The following is a 17,045-nucleotide window of genomic DNA, read 5'->3' as shown; positions in this document are numbered from 1 at the left end:
TTATTTCTACCCTCTCTTGTCACCCATTTTCAGGTAAAGGTAAGATTGTCCCTTCGAAAAAAAAACAAAAATTACACTATTCGAATAGTGCAGTTTGGTTCGAACATGGTAAAAAAAATACAGTGCAGTTTTGTTCTAATAGTGCAAAAAATCGATTTAGAAAAATCAATTTGGTTCGAACTATATAGAGAAAAAACTATACAATGCAACATAAAAAACAGCAGACTCAAGTCTAACAGAAAAACGAAAAAGAAAGATAGAAAAGTTTGAAAGAAAAAAGAGAGTTTGTGGTTTCTATTCACTTGCTTCCTTTAGAATAAATTGTGGAATGATTTTCTCTTTTTCCTCAAACTGAAACCCAGTTTTTGGCCTTTATCCTACCCATATCTTATCCATGTTACAACTAGGTTTAAAGACCTCTTGAGTTTCGCATCATATTCATTTTTAAGTAGTAGATATTTGATTTAATTACAAGTTTATGGTAATGTTTTAACTTGTTTTGGCTTGAATGTTTCTTTGTCCTTAAACACTTTGAGTAGAATGAGTGAATCTTTTGTGAGAGTATTGAGTTTTGCATCATGAGATTTAGCAAGTTATTAGAATGTCTTGTTTTGCTTTAACTTATTTCCTAGCTTTGCCACTTGCTTGATTGTTGTCTAGTTTCAATTAATTGCTTTGATTTTGGTTCATTGGGATGATTAGAGTATGATGTGAATTGGAGAATGACGACTTATGATTTTGGCATGTTGATTGAGAAAGGATTGAGATCAAGCATCAGATAAGTGAGGGGGAATTTGACTATTGTTCATTTTGTGCTATATTTTATGTTTAAATACTTATTGATTGTTCATTATTATTGCTGATTTGGGAATTTTTTCATGATTTTTATGCAGAACAATAACTTCTAGAAAATGTGCTTAAAAGATGAAGTTTTACACCCTTTTTTATTTTTCCAAAATCATGGGCGACATAGTGGGCATAAAACTGGGCATGAAAGTACTAACGTGGAATCCAATCAGTATCTTCTAGAAGGTCCAACCAACATTTTCGTGGAAGCAAAAGACTTAGCCGCTTTAAATTAAGGATTTATCTTTATTTTTAGGATTTAAATTCAAGAATTATTTTTTAGGATTTTAATATAATTTTAAGGTTTTACAGAGACTATAAATACCCCTATCAAAGCATCTCTCATCTCTTGAATCCTTTTGTTTCTTCTTTAGTTTTATAAAGTTATTTTTCTTTTACTGTTGCTCTTTTTCTTTAATTTTTCTTAAAAGTTTTATTTTTAATGCTAAGTATGACTTCTGTCATGCTTAGCTAATTTTCTTTCAAGTTGAGGGCTAAAGCGATGAATCAATTCCAATGTGGGAATTCAAAAGCACTTAAACAACTTCAGATATCTCTCTCAGTTTCTTTAAGTTTGTTTTCAAAATCAAAACGATTTCAAAACAAAAGATTGATGTTGGTCAGAATGTTGTTATGGTTAAATGTGTGGGAGGATGGATCGGTTTATTGAAACACATTCGACTTCTACCATATTAAATATGTTTCTTTTAATCTTCTTTATAATCTCTTATTTTCTTACCTTTATTAATTTTACTTTTTTAATCCACAAATCCCCACCTTAACTTAAATATTATTCAACTCACTTCTTGGCTCATAGATTAAACAAGCATAAATCAAGAAGTTTTCTTAGACCCCGTGAGATTGACCCTTACTTCTCTCTTGCTATGTTTAATATTCTTTATTTATTATTTGAGAAGAATGAATTATTTTGACGTGAAAACTACGCATGTCACAAAGTATAAAACAATTATTTTAATATACAAATTTTCAATCTATGAGAAAAATATATAGATATGGATACGGATTCGATGACCACCGTGATACTGATATAATTGATATTTAATTTTAATCTTATTGGTGATGACATGGGTGAGGGGTAGTAGAGCTTTTAGTATCATTGATAGCATGGGCATTCAACATGGTGTATTAAAAATTATAAATTAATTCAGCCATATGATTCATGAATAAAAAACCATGACGAGCCCCCCCCCCCTACATGTATATGTTTCAGTCTATAAATTCATATGAATGCTGATTTCATAGCAAAACAGAAAGACTTTGGCTAAGATGGATAAGGTCAATGTTAATGGAGAGAATGTGAATGAGCTTCTTCAAGCTCAAGCTCACGTTTGGAATCACATTTTCAACTTCATAAATTCCATGTCCTTAAAATGTGCTGTTGATTTAGGTATCCCAGACATCATTCATAGCCATGGCCAGCCCATGACTGTGACCGAGTTGGTCGCTGCACTACCGACGCTCCATCCTACCAAGGCATGCAACATGTACCGGCTCATGCGTATTTTAGTTCATTCGGGCTTCTTTGCACAACAAAAGCTAAAAGATGACTCCCGAGAAGATGGTTATGTTCTTACCACTGCTTCTCGTTTCCTACTAAAGGAAGATCCCTTAAGCCAAGCACCTCTTGTGGAAGCTCTGCTGGATCCTATGTTAACAAAGCCTTGGGATTTTCTTGCCATCTGGTTTGAAAATAATGATCGTACCCCATTAAATACTGCATGTGGGAAAGCATTATGGGACTACGATTCTAGTGGCACAAAGCTCATCGATCTTCTTAATAAAGGCATGGCCAGCGATTCTCAGTTGGTTATTAGTGTTTTGATCGAAAGCTACAAGGGGACGTTTGAGGGATTGACTTCATTGGTGGATGTCGGAGGTAACACAGGAACAGTGGGCAAGGCAATTGCTGATGCATTTCCACACTTGGAGTGCATTGTGTTTGATCGTCCTCAAGTTGTTGCTGGCCTTAAAGATAGTGGAAACTTTAAATATGTTGGAGGCAACATGTTTGAAGAAGTTCCAGCTGCAGATGCTGTTTTACTAAAGGTTTTTACTTTCTTCCCTTTTCGTAAATCATCTCTTTTTGGGCATTTTTGCTTGTTCTAAATTAACAGTAATGCTTATGTAAACAGTTCGTATTGCACGGTTTGAATGACGATGAATGCTTGAAGGTTTTAAAGCAATGTAAAAAGGCTATTTCCAATGGAAAGGAGGGAGGGAAGGTGATTATAATAGACATGGTGTTGATGAAGAATGAGAAAGTGAACGAAGAAGCCTTGAACTTGATCGAAACACAGCTTTTCTTCGATATGGCGTCGATGACGTTGGTGGGCGGAAAAGAGAGAGAGGAGGAAGAATTTGCTAAGCTGTTTTTCTCTGCGGGTTTTAGTGATTATAAAATTACTACTATTCTGTTTACGAGATCTGTCATTGAGGTATTCCCCTAATGATCTCGAGATCAATCAACTGTAAGGTATGTTTATTGTCGATAATTAAGAAAAAATTTAAATAAATATTATCTTATTATCACTTTAAATTATAAAAAATAATCACATGAAAACTGTTGGACTATTGGGATAATTTCGCCTACTAAATATAAGGGCAATTTTATATTATTGAATGAATGATCAATTTGGTTTTGGTATAAGTTCAAGGATTAAGTGAGTTATAATTATACATATATATATATACATATATATATATATATATATATATGAATTAAATAAAAACTCTCTCTATCATATGTTAAATCAAAGTAGATTCACTAAATCTTCTCATTTGAATAATATATATTAAAGATCGAAGAGTATATGGAGTCATTAGATTTTATATATATTTTACTTTTACTTTTATATTAAAGATTGGAGTAGTTGAGTGATCAAATTAGATTCAAAAAATCCTCTAATTGAATTAAAAATAAAATAATGCATCTTAAAACGTCCTATAGGTAACCCAATTCTGCCTTAAAAGAGTTCGATTCAAATCTATTCTTTTCTCGAATTTAAAAGGATCGAAGTTCAAACCAGAATTGTAACCTCCTAGACCCAGTCTATGTGTTTCGATCAAATCTAACATATTACATTAATGATTCTTAAAGACATTTTCTTTAAAAAAACGTTGTTCGATAATTTAAAATCATATTACAAATAACATTTATAAAAATATATAATAATTAAGGATAAAAACCCAATTCATGAATATAAAACTAAAAAGTAACAAATTAATTTAAAACATTTCGTATAATCTAGATCACAGTAAACCAAATATCAATAGCAAAAGCAGTAGTAGTTATAAAATCAAATACTTCGAAATAAAGGCTCATGTTTCAATAATAAAGTCAACTTGCAAGATAAAACATTACATTCAGAGGGACTATACGATATGTTTCGATCCTCCAAGTGCTTGATCCTGGGTATCTAACCAAAGGTATCTGAAAGAGGAAAACATTTTGAAAATTGAGCTAGGCTCAATGTGTCCCAACATTACGATAAAACCATGATAGATACACTAAACAAGTAATAGTTCAGTAAATCTCATAAATCATAATGTAGTAGCTTTTTAAACCCGTAGTTTAAACCCATTGTATAAAGAGTTAACCTAAGGGAACATCTTAGGGCCTGAGAGCCTACCCAAGAAAGTTTCGGGGCCATGGGGCCTACCTCTGAATACCTCTTAAGGCCGTAGGGCCTACCCGAGAATGATCTCAGGGCCGCAGAGCCTACCTAAGATTCACATTAGGTCCATAAAAATTTTCCAGCTTGATAAGAGTTGTACTTTATAAATCAGTATCTCAAAAATACAATTGCACCGGGACATAATTTTCATAAATCCTTAATCATTGTAATCATATACGAGTGAAAACCAATAATCAGATAGCAGTCATAATCCATAAGTCATCACATTAAGTCGGTACATCAATAAAACAAGAACCATAGATTTCAGTGTACCACATGTTAAAATAATAAAATAATTAAGTAATATATAGGGAACACACCTCGATAATAGGGTCAAACTGTAGATCTATTGAATACTGGACTCGCCACGCTTTGCTATAATTTTCGAACCTAATTCATAATAACACTATATTACTAGTGGGTAACATAATTAATTTATGAAACCATAAGATTTACGGGTCATACGAGTGAATACTGGCACACGCGGTCTAACGGATTTAGAGAAGCTGGGTCGAGCTGTCGAGCGATCAGGAGAGTCTCTTGTACCTTCAAATAATAATAACTAATCAGCCTCAAGTCTTTATTTAATCATTCAAAGCTAAACCTCTTAAGTACATATGCATTTTTTGGGTTTGACTGACAATTTGGAGGCTTTCGACTTCGAATTTGGCAAAACGGACCGCGAAATCGAAATTAGGACGTCAAAAAACATAAAATATGTCTTCTTGAAAAGTTTGACTTTTTGGTCAAAGTCAAAGTCAACGGGTTTGACTGACAATTTTGAGGCTTTCGGGTTCCAATTTGGTAAAAAAAGACTTTGGATTCGGACTCAGGACGTCGAAAAACATAAAATATGACTTTTCGAAAAATTTAACTTTTTGATCAAAGTCAACGGTCAATGGTCAACGATCGATCAAGGGTCAATAGGTCGGATCGGTTCAACAGGTCGGGTCGGGTCAACGGGTCGGTTCAAAACTGGGTCAAACTGCCCCAACAGTTTTTGAAGCTCCCCCAAGCGCAGGAGTAGCGCGTGGGGGCGCGTGAACAGTCCAATCAAGTCTGAAAAATTCCTGAAAAATTCCTAAAATTATTTTAAGCTATTTTGAGACACTTACCAAGCTCGGTTCAAAATTTTGAATGATGAAGAGCTCAATTTCAACATGTCGAAAACTTCGACTTCCTCACCTCCCTTATGTGCCGGCTACGACGAAGACGCGACGGACACCAGTGGACTCGGAACGATGCAAGGAACACAATGGTACGGGAGGTGTCGAAAATGAAGCAACAATCTACGATGAATTGACGATTTTCATGGCGGTGGTGTTAAAAAAAAGGTCGAAACTTTGAATCAAAACTCACGTCATTTAACAGTGTTTCGCTACGATCGGTTTACGGTGTTTTGTTCATCGGTCGACAATGAACACGATGGTGGTTTCGGATCGATGATTGGTGGCTGGACGGTGTCAGGATTGGGTTTGAAATGAGGGGTCCGGGGGAGTAAAATTTAGTAATTGTTTCTGGTATGAAACTAGAAAACACATTGCACATATTTATCTTTAAAAGATGCTGACACTCAAAGGAAAAATTCAGGTCTTGGTCCCTGAATTTCCTTTAACTTTTAAAATAGCCTACAAGTTTTGAAAACTTTTAATTTAATCCCCAAATTTCATCAAATTGCTTAATCATAATATTTTTTTCCGGATGTTACAATTCTCCCCCTCTACAAGAAATTTCGTCCTTAAAATTTACCTTATGAAAATAGATGAGGAAATTGAGACTCCGTTAATTCTAATGTCTCCCAAGTAGCTTCTGAGGGACCTCTGTTACTCCATTGATCTTTGACCATTGGAATACGCCTATTCCGAAGAACTTGTTCATCTCTTTCTAAAATCTGAACGGGCTCCTCCTCATATGACAAATTAGGTCTCAGCTCTACCTCCTCAACCTGAATGATGTGACTTATATCACCTTAACATAGATACATGAAATACATCATGAATACAACTGAGTTGGGGAGGCAACTCAAGCCGATATGCAACAGGTCCAACTCTTTTCAAGATACGAAATGGTTCAATAAATCTTGGACTCAATTTACCCTTACGTCCGAATCTCAGTACTTTCTTCCACGGGGATACTTTTAGAAAGACCTGATCTCCAACTTCAAACTGGATATCTTTCCTCCTCTGATCTGCATAAGCCTTCTACCTATCAAATGCCTCTTTCAGACGATCACATATCAATATGAATGTGTCTTCTGTCTTGCGCACTAACTCAGGTCCCAAATTCTTCCGATCACACAACTCAATCCAACAGATCGGGGTGCGACATCTATGCCCATAAAGTGCTTTGTAGGGTGTCATACGAATGTTGGCATGGTAACTGTTATTGTAAGCAAACTCAGCTAAAGGCAAAAAGTTCTCCCAGCTACCACTAAAATCAATCACGCAGCCTCACAACATATCCTCCAGAACCTGAATCACTCTCTCAGATTGACCATCAGTTTGTGGGTGGAATATTGTACTAAAATCCAATCTCGTACCAAAAGCCATATGCAACGCCTTCCAAAATCTCGAAGTAAATATCAGATCTCGATAAAAAATGATAGATAATGGAACACCATGCAATCTGACAATCTCCGAAATATAAAACCTCGCCAGCTTGTCCAACATATAATTTACTCGCACAGGAATGAAGTGAGCTAACTTTGTAAGTCTATCAACAATCACCCAGACTGAATATTTTTTCGAATGAGTCATAGGTAGTCCAGTAATAAAAAATCCATAGTAATACGCTCCCATTTCCATTCAGGAATCTTGATAGACTGTAACAAACCTTATGGATGTTGATGTTCTGCCTTAACTTGCTGACAAGTCAAACACCTAGCCACAAAATTTGAGATGTTATTCTTCATGCCGATCCAATGATACCTCTCTCTCAAATTCTGGTACATCTTGTCTCCACCTAGGTGTATAGCATATGGACTACTGTGAGCCTTATTAAGGATAGTCTACCTCAACTCAGTATCATCAGGTACACAATACCAATCCTTAAAGCATAAAACTACATCCTGATCAAGGTCGTAATCTGAGCTTGTCCCCTGCTCTACTTGCTCAAAGATGGGAAGCAAGAAGCTATCAAGAGGTTGCTTAGCTTTGATCTCATCAACCAAAGTTGGTTTAAGTTACAGTTCTGCTAACAGAGTGACATCATCATATAAATTCATCCTTGCCATTAAGGACCTCAACTCTATTATCGCCTTTCAACTCAAAGCATCCGCTACAATGTTAGCTTTACCAGGGTGATAATCAATCACGTAATCATAATCCTTTAGAAGCTCTAGCCAATGATGTTGTCTCAAATTAAGCTCCCTCTGGGTCACAAGATACTTTAAGCTCTTATGATCCGTATAAATGTAACACTTCTCTCCATAAAGATAGTGCCTCCAGATCTTCAAGGTAAATATCACTACTGCTAGCTCCAAATCATGGGTCAGATAATTACACTCATGTGGTCGCAGCTGACGAGACGCATAAGCCATTACCTTACCCTCCTGTATTAGAACACAATCGAGTCCTGAGTGTGAAGCATCACTATACACTGTAAAATCTTTCTCGGACTCTAGTTGGATCAACACTAGTGCTTGAGTCAAAACCACCTTTAATTTATCAAAGCTCTTATGTTGTGCTTCGACCCATTAAAATGAGACATTCTTCCTCAACAACTTCGTCAAAGGAGCAGCAATGATCGAGAAGCCCTTGATAAATTGTCGATAATATCCGGCTAAGCCCAAGAAACTGCAGATCTCAGAGACGTTTTTGGGTCGTTTTCAACTTACAATATCCTTAATCTTGCTTGGATCGACATGAATACCTCGCACAGAAATAATATGCCCCAGAAATGACACTTCTTGAAGCCAAGACTCACACTTACTCAACTTGGTATACATGCGATGCTCTCTCAAGGTCCGCAGAACGATCTTCAAATGTTCATCATGCTCTACCTCAGTTCGAGAATAGATAAAAATATCATCAATGAATACTACCATAAATTTATCCAAATATGGCTGGAACAAACGATTCATCAAATCCTTGAAAGTTGCGGGAGCGTTCGTTAGACCAAAAGGCATCACTAAGAATTCATAATGATCATATCTAGTGCGAATGGACGTCTTCGTAACATCAAACCCTTTAACTTTTAATTGATAATACCCTGAACGAAGATCAATCTTAGAGAATACAATATCTCCTCGCAATTGATCAAATAAGTTGTCAATCCTGGGTAGTGGGTACTTATTCTTTATCGTCATCTTATTCAACTTCCGATAGTCAATACATAGCCTTAGCGATCCATCATTCTTTTTCACGAATAACACTGGAGCTCCCCAGAGTGATGTACTATGTCTGATAAATCCTCGATCGAATAATTCTTACAACTGAACCTTCAACTCATTAAGTTCCTTTGGAGCCATGCGATAAGGTGCAGATCCTGGATAAGTCTCAATCTCAAAATCTACCTCTCTATCAGGAGGTAACACTGGAAATTCCTCTTGAAAGACATCATGAAACTCGCTAAATGTACGAATCTTATCAATCGTGAACAAGGAACCTTTAGTGTTCAAGATACAATCAATGAAAGTCTCATATCCCTTCCAGACCATAAGATCAATTTCCATAGCCAAAACTATATTGGAGAGATAGCCTCGACGTTCACCAATTAACACAACAATTCGACCATCATAAGTCTTCAAAGTAGCTTTCTTGTACTCATAATCCAGATTTACCTTGTGTTTATTCAACCAATCCATCCCAAGAATTAGATCGAACTCCTCTAAAGGAAGCTCCATAAGGTCAGAGAGAAAAATTTCTCTCTGAACCTCCAGAGGATAATGCCAAAATACCTTATTTACCAACATAAAATGTCCTACTGGAGTCGTAACCATAACAGTATTATTATTGTCCTTAAACAGAATCTAAAGGTTTCGAGATACTGAACTTGATACGTAGGAATGGGTGGAGCCATTATATAGTAATGCAAAGTATGGAACATAATATATGGTAAAAACCTCTGGCTCATCTTTATCATCTCAACATCTGGTGGCATAAACTAAAGTTGGCTGTCAAGCCTCAGAAACTGTTAACCCTCTATTCTACTGGGGTTGGGCTCTACTGTCTGCCCTGGATGCTGATCCTCGAGCCTTTCCTTGACTATGATCTCTAGTTGGGGTCTGTACTGAAGCTTGAGAATGCATAGTAGTCTGGGTAGCGGTCCGCTCAGACGAAGTTAGCTGTGGACAATCCATCCAAAAATGACCACTAGATCCATAATAAAAACATGTGCCGATCTTCCTATAACACTCTTCTGCGTGTCGTTTACCACAAAGTTATAATGAGGCACTTGAAGTAGAACAACCACCTCTACTAACAGCTGAAGGTGAAGATGTTGCAGGCCTGAAACGTGTATTGCTCCTCTGAGAGATCGAAGTACGAGTCCTCTTCCCGAACTGTGCAGATGATTCAGTAGGGCCAAAAGATTTCTTAGATCGCTCCTGATCAACACGCTCTCTACCAGAAGCTAAAGGCTCCACCTCCTCAGCATTTTTCGGTCTGCCCACTAGCACATCAAAAATCTCATCTTAGTGGGTCACAATCTACCTACACAGCTCATATCTCAGTTCGAGGGCAAATTTATAGCATTGATCTCTCTTAGTGGGAACCAGACTAATGCCATATTTTAATAGTTTCAAAAATTTCATCTCGTACTCTAAGACTCACATATCACCCTGCACTAAGTCCTTGAAATATTGTCGTCTCTCAGCCAAATAACGTTCTCCAAGAAAACGATTCCCGAAGCGCTCTTTGAAGAACTACCATGTCAGACAGACAATCAACTAGGACACTACTGACAACAGACTCCCACCAGGTGTGGGCATTGCCATCTAACATCTCTATTGCACCCATATATCTCTTAGTTGGGTCCAAACCTAACAGATTCATACGTCTTTCAGTATCCTATAGCCAATCTTCCACTTCAGTAGGAGCTCCACCAATCTGTCCTCCAAAAGTTCTGACTCCATTGACAATCAAAGTTTGAGAAATAAGAACCTCAGATACAACTCCAGCAGCTCTGACCGCTCCCTGAATTAACTGCAAAAATTGTCTACCAAAATTCTCATATAATGCAACTCTAGTAGACTTGGGCTCAATATCGGTCGCTCCTCTAATCGAAGAAGTCATGCCTATACCAGCGGTAAGAGGTAGATTCGTCGGGGTCGTAGGAGCATGATCATCTATCGGAGGCGGGGGATCTACACGTATCTCATCGATCGAGTCTGCCAATCTAGCCACTCGACCTCGCCCACGGCTAGTTCGACGACCACATCTAACACTCATCTTAGTGGATCTCGAGTTTACTACATAAGATAAAATCTAGAGTTAGTTTGGCACTTGGAGTCTCGAACACAATTAAAATCGTAAAAACTTTGTGACATGGCCTTAGTGACTTGTTTTGTCAAACATTTCAAAAATGTATTTTCAGTTTGGACTCATACACAGTCCGAGGTTTAAAAACCAAAAGCTTTGATACCAATAAAATATAACCCCCTAGACCCAGCCTATTCATTTTGACCAAGTCTAACAGATTACATTAATGATTCTTAAAAACATTTTTCCTAAAACACGTTGTTCGATAATTTAAAATCATATTACAAATAACATTTATAAAAGTATATAATAATTAAGGATAAAAATCCAATTCATGAATATAAAACTAAAAAGTAACAAATTAATTTAAAACATTTCGTATAATCTAGATCACGGTAAACCAAATGTCAATAGCAAAAAAATTAGTAGTTATAAAATCAAATACTTCGAAATAAAGGCCCATGTTTCAATAATAAAGTCAACTTGTAAGATAAAACATTACATTCGGAGGGACTATACGATATGTTCCGATCCTCCAAGTGTTTGATCCTGGGTATCTAAGCAAAGGTATCTGAAAGGGGAAAACATTTTGAAAAGTGAGCTAGACTTAGTGTGTCCCAACATTATGATAAAACCATGATAGGTACACTAAAGAAGTAATAGTTCAGTATATCTCATAAATCATAATGTAGTGTAGCTTTTTAAACCCGTAGTTTAAACCCATTGTATAAAGAGTTAACCTAAGGGAACATCTTAGGGCCTGAGAGCCTACCCAAGAAAGTTTTGGGGCCATGAGTCCTACCTAAGAACACATTTTAGAGTCGTAGGGCGAGAATGATCTCAGGGCCGCAGAGCCTACCCAAGAGTCACATTAGGTCCATAAAAATTTTTGAGCTTGATCAGAGTTGTACTTTATAAATCAGTATCTCAAAAATACAATTTCATCGCGACATAATTTTCATAAATCCTTAATCTTTTTAATCATATACCAATGAAAACCAATAATCAGATAGCAGTCATAATCCATAAGTCATCACATTAAGTCGGTGCATCAATAAAATAGTAACCATAGATTTTAGTGTACCACATGTTAAAATAATAAAACAATTAAGTAATATATAGGGAACACACCTCGATAATAGGGTCAAACTGTATATCTATTGAGTTCTGGCCTCGCCACGCTCTACTACAGTTTTTGAACTTAATTCATAATAACAATATATTACTAGTGGGTAATATAATTAATATATTAAATTATAAGATTTACGGGTCATACGAGTGAATAATGGCACACGCGGTCTAACAGCTTTAGAGGAGCTGGGTCGAGCTGTCGAGCAATCAGGAGAGTCTCTTGTACATTCAAATAACAATAACTAATCAGCCTCAGGTCTTTATTTAATCATTCAAAGCTAAAACTCTTATGTATACACTACAACAAATTTGTCAATTTATGACGAAATTTCTATATGACATTGCATATAACGTCACAAAATATACTATAATGTGACGTTTTTTTTTCTTTTCGTCGTATTTATTGATTAATGGTATATTTTTATGACAATTTCAAAAATGGTCATTAATTTTCGTCACTATATGCTTGGCGCCAAAATCTTCTCACCAATATTTTTAGTGGGAAACCTTTTAATGACATTTAGATAAAATAATGACATTGTAAAATCGTCTCCAATGAAAAAAAATGTATTAGTGACAATTTATTATAATGACGATTCGATTTCAATTAGTGACGTCGCACATTTGTCACAAATAAGTTTTATTCATGACAATTTAATTCGTCATATTTTATAAGACATTAAAATGACGTTTTATTATTGTCACAAAAAATAGTTTTAGCATGACGAAATCAATATTTGTCACTTATTGCTATGTGACCAGATGATTTTTTTTATATATTATTATACTTCTATGATTTCCATGATGTTACATCAAAGTGTTAGGGAAAAATGATATTTATATTTGATCATAGAAATACCCATAAAGCTCCAATATATTTAGATACATATAACATCAACAATCTTAAAATATAAAATATTACTCTTGTAATAAAAATAAAACAAAAGAAAAAATTCTAAAAATCAATCTAAAAATTAATTTAAGGAATTAATCTAAATCTAAAGGTTTAATTTAAAGTTAAAATTCCGGGACCGAATTTAAAATGACCATATAGCTCAAAATAATGACTAAACATAAACTAAAGTTCTAATAAACCGTAATTATTTAAAATAGAAACTATCTAACCTAGGGATCAATTCTAAAAATCTAGTAACTTAAAACATGTCAAAATTTACATAAATATATTTACTTATTTGAAACAATCTAAAAGGAAAAAAACTAATTTAATTAATTACAAGTCCATAAAAAATTAATTAATTCTAATTAATATCCAATCAAATTAAATAATTAAGAGACTAAATCAAGAAACATAAAACCAACCAGAGTTTAGGATTAAAGCAAAACCTATATTAAACTATGATGACTAAACTATAAAATAACACTTAACCTAAAGTATTTATGCCAAATTATGGCAATTTACGATATTTCAACCTAAAGCTAAAGTGGAGAGCCGCCTCTCATCTAATGATTTTCTCTCTTCACATTTGGTCTCTCGATCGAGACCCTTCACAAAACAGAACCACCAGGCACCGCTGTAAATCCCAATCGCTAGCTTTCTTTGATCATTGGACTCCGGTGACCGGGTTTCTTCCTATCATTTCTTACAACCCAAGCAAGTTCCAGAACCACAACTCTCATCTAAACCTCCTCTCCTTCTACCATCCCAAATCCAACCGGGATTAAACCTTACCTAAAATTAACATAAAACCCCAATGTCCGACCAAAACCGACCCCTCGCTCACAACTCCGATGAAAGTAACCTTATGAAGAACGAAAACGACGCCTAAGGTATGAAACTAAATCCTTCTATATTTTTTAATATTTTATTTTACTGTTAAATATAATTGATTTTTTTGATATAGTTTAGATGGTTTCGACATTTTTTATTTTAATCTTTACTTTACATTTTTACATAGTTATATTTGCTATGCTTTTAGTTTTAGGGTCTTTTTGTTCTTACCCAATGTTGTTGCATTTTTACATAATTGAATATTTTATATAGTTGAGATGGTTTTGTCAAACTCAAATGGAGATTATGAGATTTGCTTTGTTAGCTGTCGGAATTCTTGTGCCCTCACTTCGATTTTCAGGTAAATAATATTTTAAATAAATAAAATAATTATATAATTTTAACTATGACAATTAACTTGCTAATTATTTTTGTAGCTTCAAATGATACCACAAACTCATCATCAACCGACTCGCAGTCGACACAAGATTTGGATTGAAATTCTAGCAAAAAGTTATTCCACAAGTCATATTATTTTTATTTTCTTTGAGCATTTAAGTGATTTTATATTTATAAAAATGACATTATTATGTTTTCTAGTGAAATATTCGTATAAATTTTATTATTTTACAATAAGTAAACTATATTATTTTTTCTTCAGATTAATATAAGTATTTTCATTTTAATATATATATTGTCATATTATGGTGACAATCTTTATTTTTGTCACTATATTAGAGAAAATTGTATAAGGTGAAGTTATGCATAATCATCATTCAAAATACTATTAGATAACATTATATTATGTCACTAAAAACTTGACAATATCTCTTTTGTAACATATAGATTGATTTTATTGTAGTATTCGTGACGATATAAATTATTAATAAAAATATTATATAATTTAGTGATGTAATTAACTGTCATGCAATATAAGTTATAAAATGACGTTATGCATAAGTGTCATTCATAATACTATTAGGTAATGTTATATTACGTCACTGAAAATGTGACAATATCTCTTTCTTCACATATAGATTGATTTTAATGTATTATTCGTGACGATGTGAATTATTAATAACAAAATTTTATATAATTTAATGACGTAACTAGTTGTCATTGAGTATCAATTATAAAGTGACGTTATGTATAAACGTCATTTATACTGCTAATAGGTAACCATGTATTGCGTCACTAATATTGTGATAACTTTTTCTTTCGTCACGTATACAAAGAAATTATTGAGTTATTGGTGACGATATGGTTTATCAATGACGAAAATGTACATTATTTGGTGACATAATTAATTGTCATTGAATGCAAATTATAATGTGACATTATCTATTAGCGTCATTATATGTTTAATAATACTTGACGAAATCTTATACATCGTCACATTTGACATTTAGTGACACACCTAGGTGTCGTTCTCCGTGACGTCAATTTTTATGTCACAAAATACAAATAGTGATGTAAATGTATGTTTCAGTGACAATATTTCAGATGCCACAAATAATCAAATTTGTTGTAGTGACATATGCATTTTTTTGGGTTTGACTGACAATTTGGAGGCTTTCGGCTTCGAATTTGGCAAAACGGACTGCAGAATCAGAATCAGGACGTCAAAAAACATAACATATGTCTTTTCAAAAATTTTGACTTTTTGGTCAAAGTCAAAGGGTTTGACTAACAATTTCGAGGCTCTCTGGTTCGAATTAGGAAAAACTAACTTTGGATTCAGACTCAGGACGTCGAAAAGCATAAAATAATACTTTTCAAAAAATTTGACTTTTTGGTCAAAGTCAACAGTCAACAGTCAACGGGTCGGGTCGGGTCTTCAAGTCAGTTCAAAACTGGGTCAAACTGCCCCAACAGTTTTCGAAGCTCCCCCATGTGCAGGAGCGGCGTGTGAATAGTTCAATCAAGTCTGAAAAATTACTAAAATTATTTTAAGCGATTTTGAGACTTACCAAGCTCGGTTCAAAATTTTGAACGGTGGAGAACTCGATTTCAACACGTCGAAAACTTCGACTTCCTCACCTCCCTCACGCGCCGGTGACGGCGAAGACGCGACGGACACCGGTGGACTCGGAACGACGCAAGGAACACGATGGTGCGAGAGGTGTCGAAAACGGAGTAACGATCGACGATGAATTGACGATTTTCATAGCGGTGGTATTAAAAAAGGTCAAAATTTTAAATCAAAATTCACGTCGTTTGACAGCGTTTCGCTATGATCGGTTTACGGGGTTTTGTTTACCGGTCGACGACGAACATGATGGTAGTTTCGGATCGACGATCGGTGTTCGAACGACGTCGGGATTGGGTTTGAAAGGAGGGGTGGGGTGAGTAAAATTTAGCAATTATTTCTGGTATGAAACCAGAAAACACATTGCACATATTTATCTTTAAAAGCTGCTGACACTCAAAGGAAAAATTCAGGACTTGGTCCCTGAATTTCCTTCAACTTATAAAATAGCCTATAAGTTTTGAAAACTTTTAATTTAATCCCTAAATTTCACCAAATTTCTTAATCATAATATTTTTTCTCACGTGTTGCATGAATTTAATAAGAGAATTAAAATATAAATTAAAAATGTTATTATATTCATAAAAACCCCACTAATTTATCTTAAATTACAAAAATAACCCCAATTCCCTAAAACCCCAAATCTCTAACCCTAACTCATCGACATCATCCTTTCCGGCCATGACCATCATAGGCGACGTAGTCCTTGCCATCTTCCTAGTAATGTGTTGCCATACTTGCCGCCGATTGGCCGTTCGGATCACGTGGGATCGCGATTTGTTGTGTAGGGTTCGTCGGGATACAAACTTCGATTGGTCGCGATTTCATAGGGTTATTGATCGTCGGGCGGAGCTTTGTCGACGACAAAGGGGTGATCAATATAGGTTTAGGGGTTGAAATGAGGGTTTTCAAAGTTTTAGTTTTAATTTTAAATAAAAAAATTAAAATTACAATAATGTGACATGTGATCTTTAACAGTAGAATTGAATGACAATTACGGTCCGAGCAGTTAAAGTGGTAACATTTATAGCGTTAGGCAACTGGATAATTCAAAAAAAGTTGGATACCTATTTGAAAATAAGCGATATAATTGGACACTTATTTTATAACTAAGCCATAAAAGAAATTAAAGAAATAAGTATAGAAATAGACTAAATTAATTGTATTGATTTTATTCTTGTGGTAGATTTGATGTA

General features: G+C 34.9%; 1 protein-coding gene and 1 long non-coding RNA gene across 2 annotated transcripts; both read left to right on the top strand.

Moving 5' to 3' along the window:
• The first annotated feature begins 2,110 nt into the window (after window positions 1-2,110).
• On the top strand, window positions 2,111-3,314 carry LOC120156172 (trans-resveratrol di-O-methyltransferase-like). Its single transcript, XM_039167574.1, has 2 exons — window positions 2,111-2,913; window positions 3,000-3,314. Exons 1-2 carry the CDS (start codon window positions 2,134-2,136, stop codon window positions 3,312-3,314), a joined length of 1,095 nt encoding a protein of 364 aa, XP_039023505.1. The 5' UTR covers window positions 2,111-2,133.
• A 10,233-nt stretch (window positions 3,315-13,547) lies between these two features.
• On the top strand, window positions 13,548-14,361 carry LOC120156190. Its single transcript, XR_005519044.1, has 3 exons — window positions 13,548-13,879; window positions 14,094-14,181; window positions 14,258-14,361. It is a non-coding gene; the product is annotated as an uncharacterized LOC120156190 (long non-coding RNA).
• The last annotated feature ends 2,684 nt before the right edge of the window (window positions 14,362-17,045 follow it).

This window comes from Hibiscus syriacus, unplaced genomic scaffold (assembly GCF_006381635.1).
Source record: "Hibiscus syriacus cultivar Baekdansim isolate YM2019G1 unplaced genomic scaffold, ASM638163v2 tig00111213_pilon, whole genome shotgun sequence".
NCBI lineage: Eukaryota > Viridiplantae > Streptophyta > Magnoliopsida > Malvales > Malvaceae > Hibiscus > Hibiscus syriacus.
Note: the sequence above shows the minus strand (reverse complement) of the source record. Positions and strands in the feature narration are given on the sequence as shown.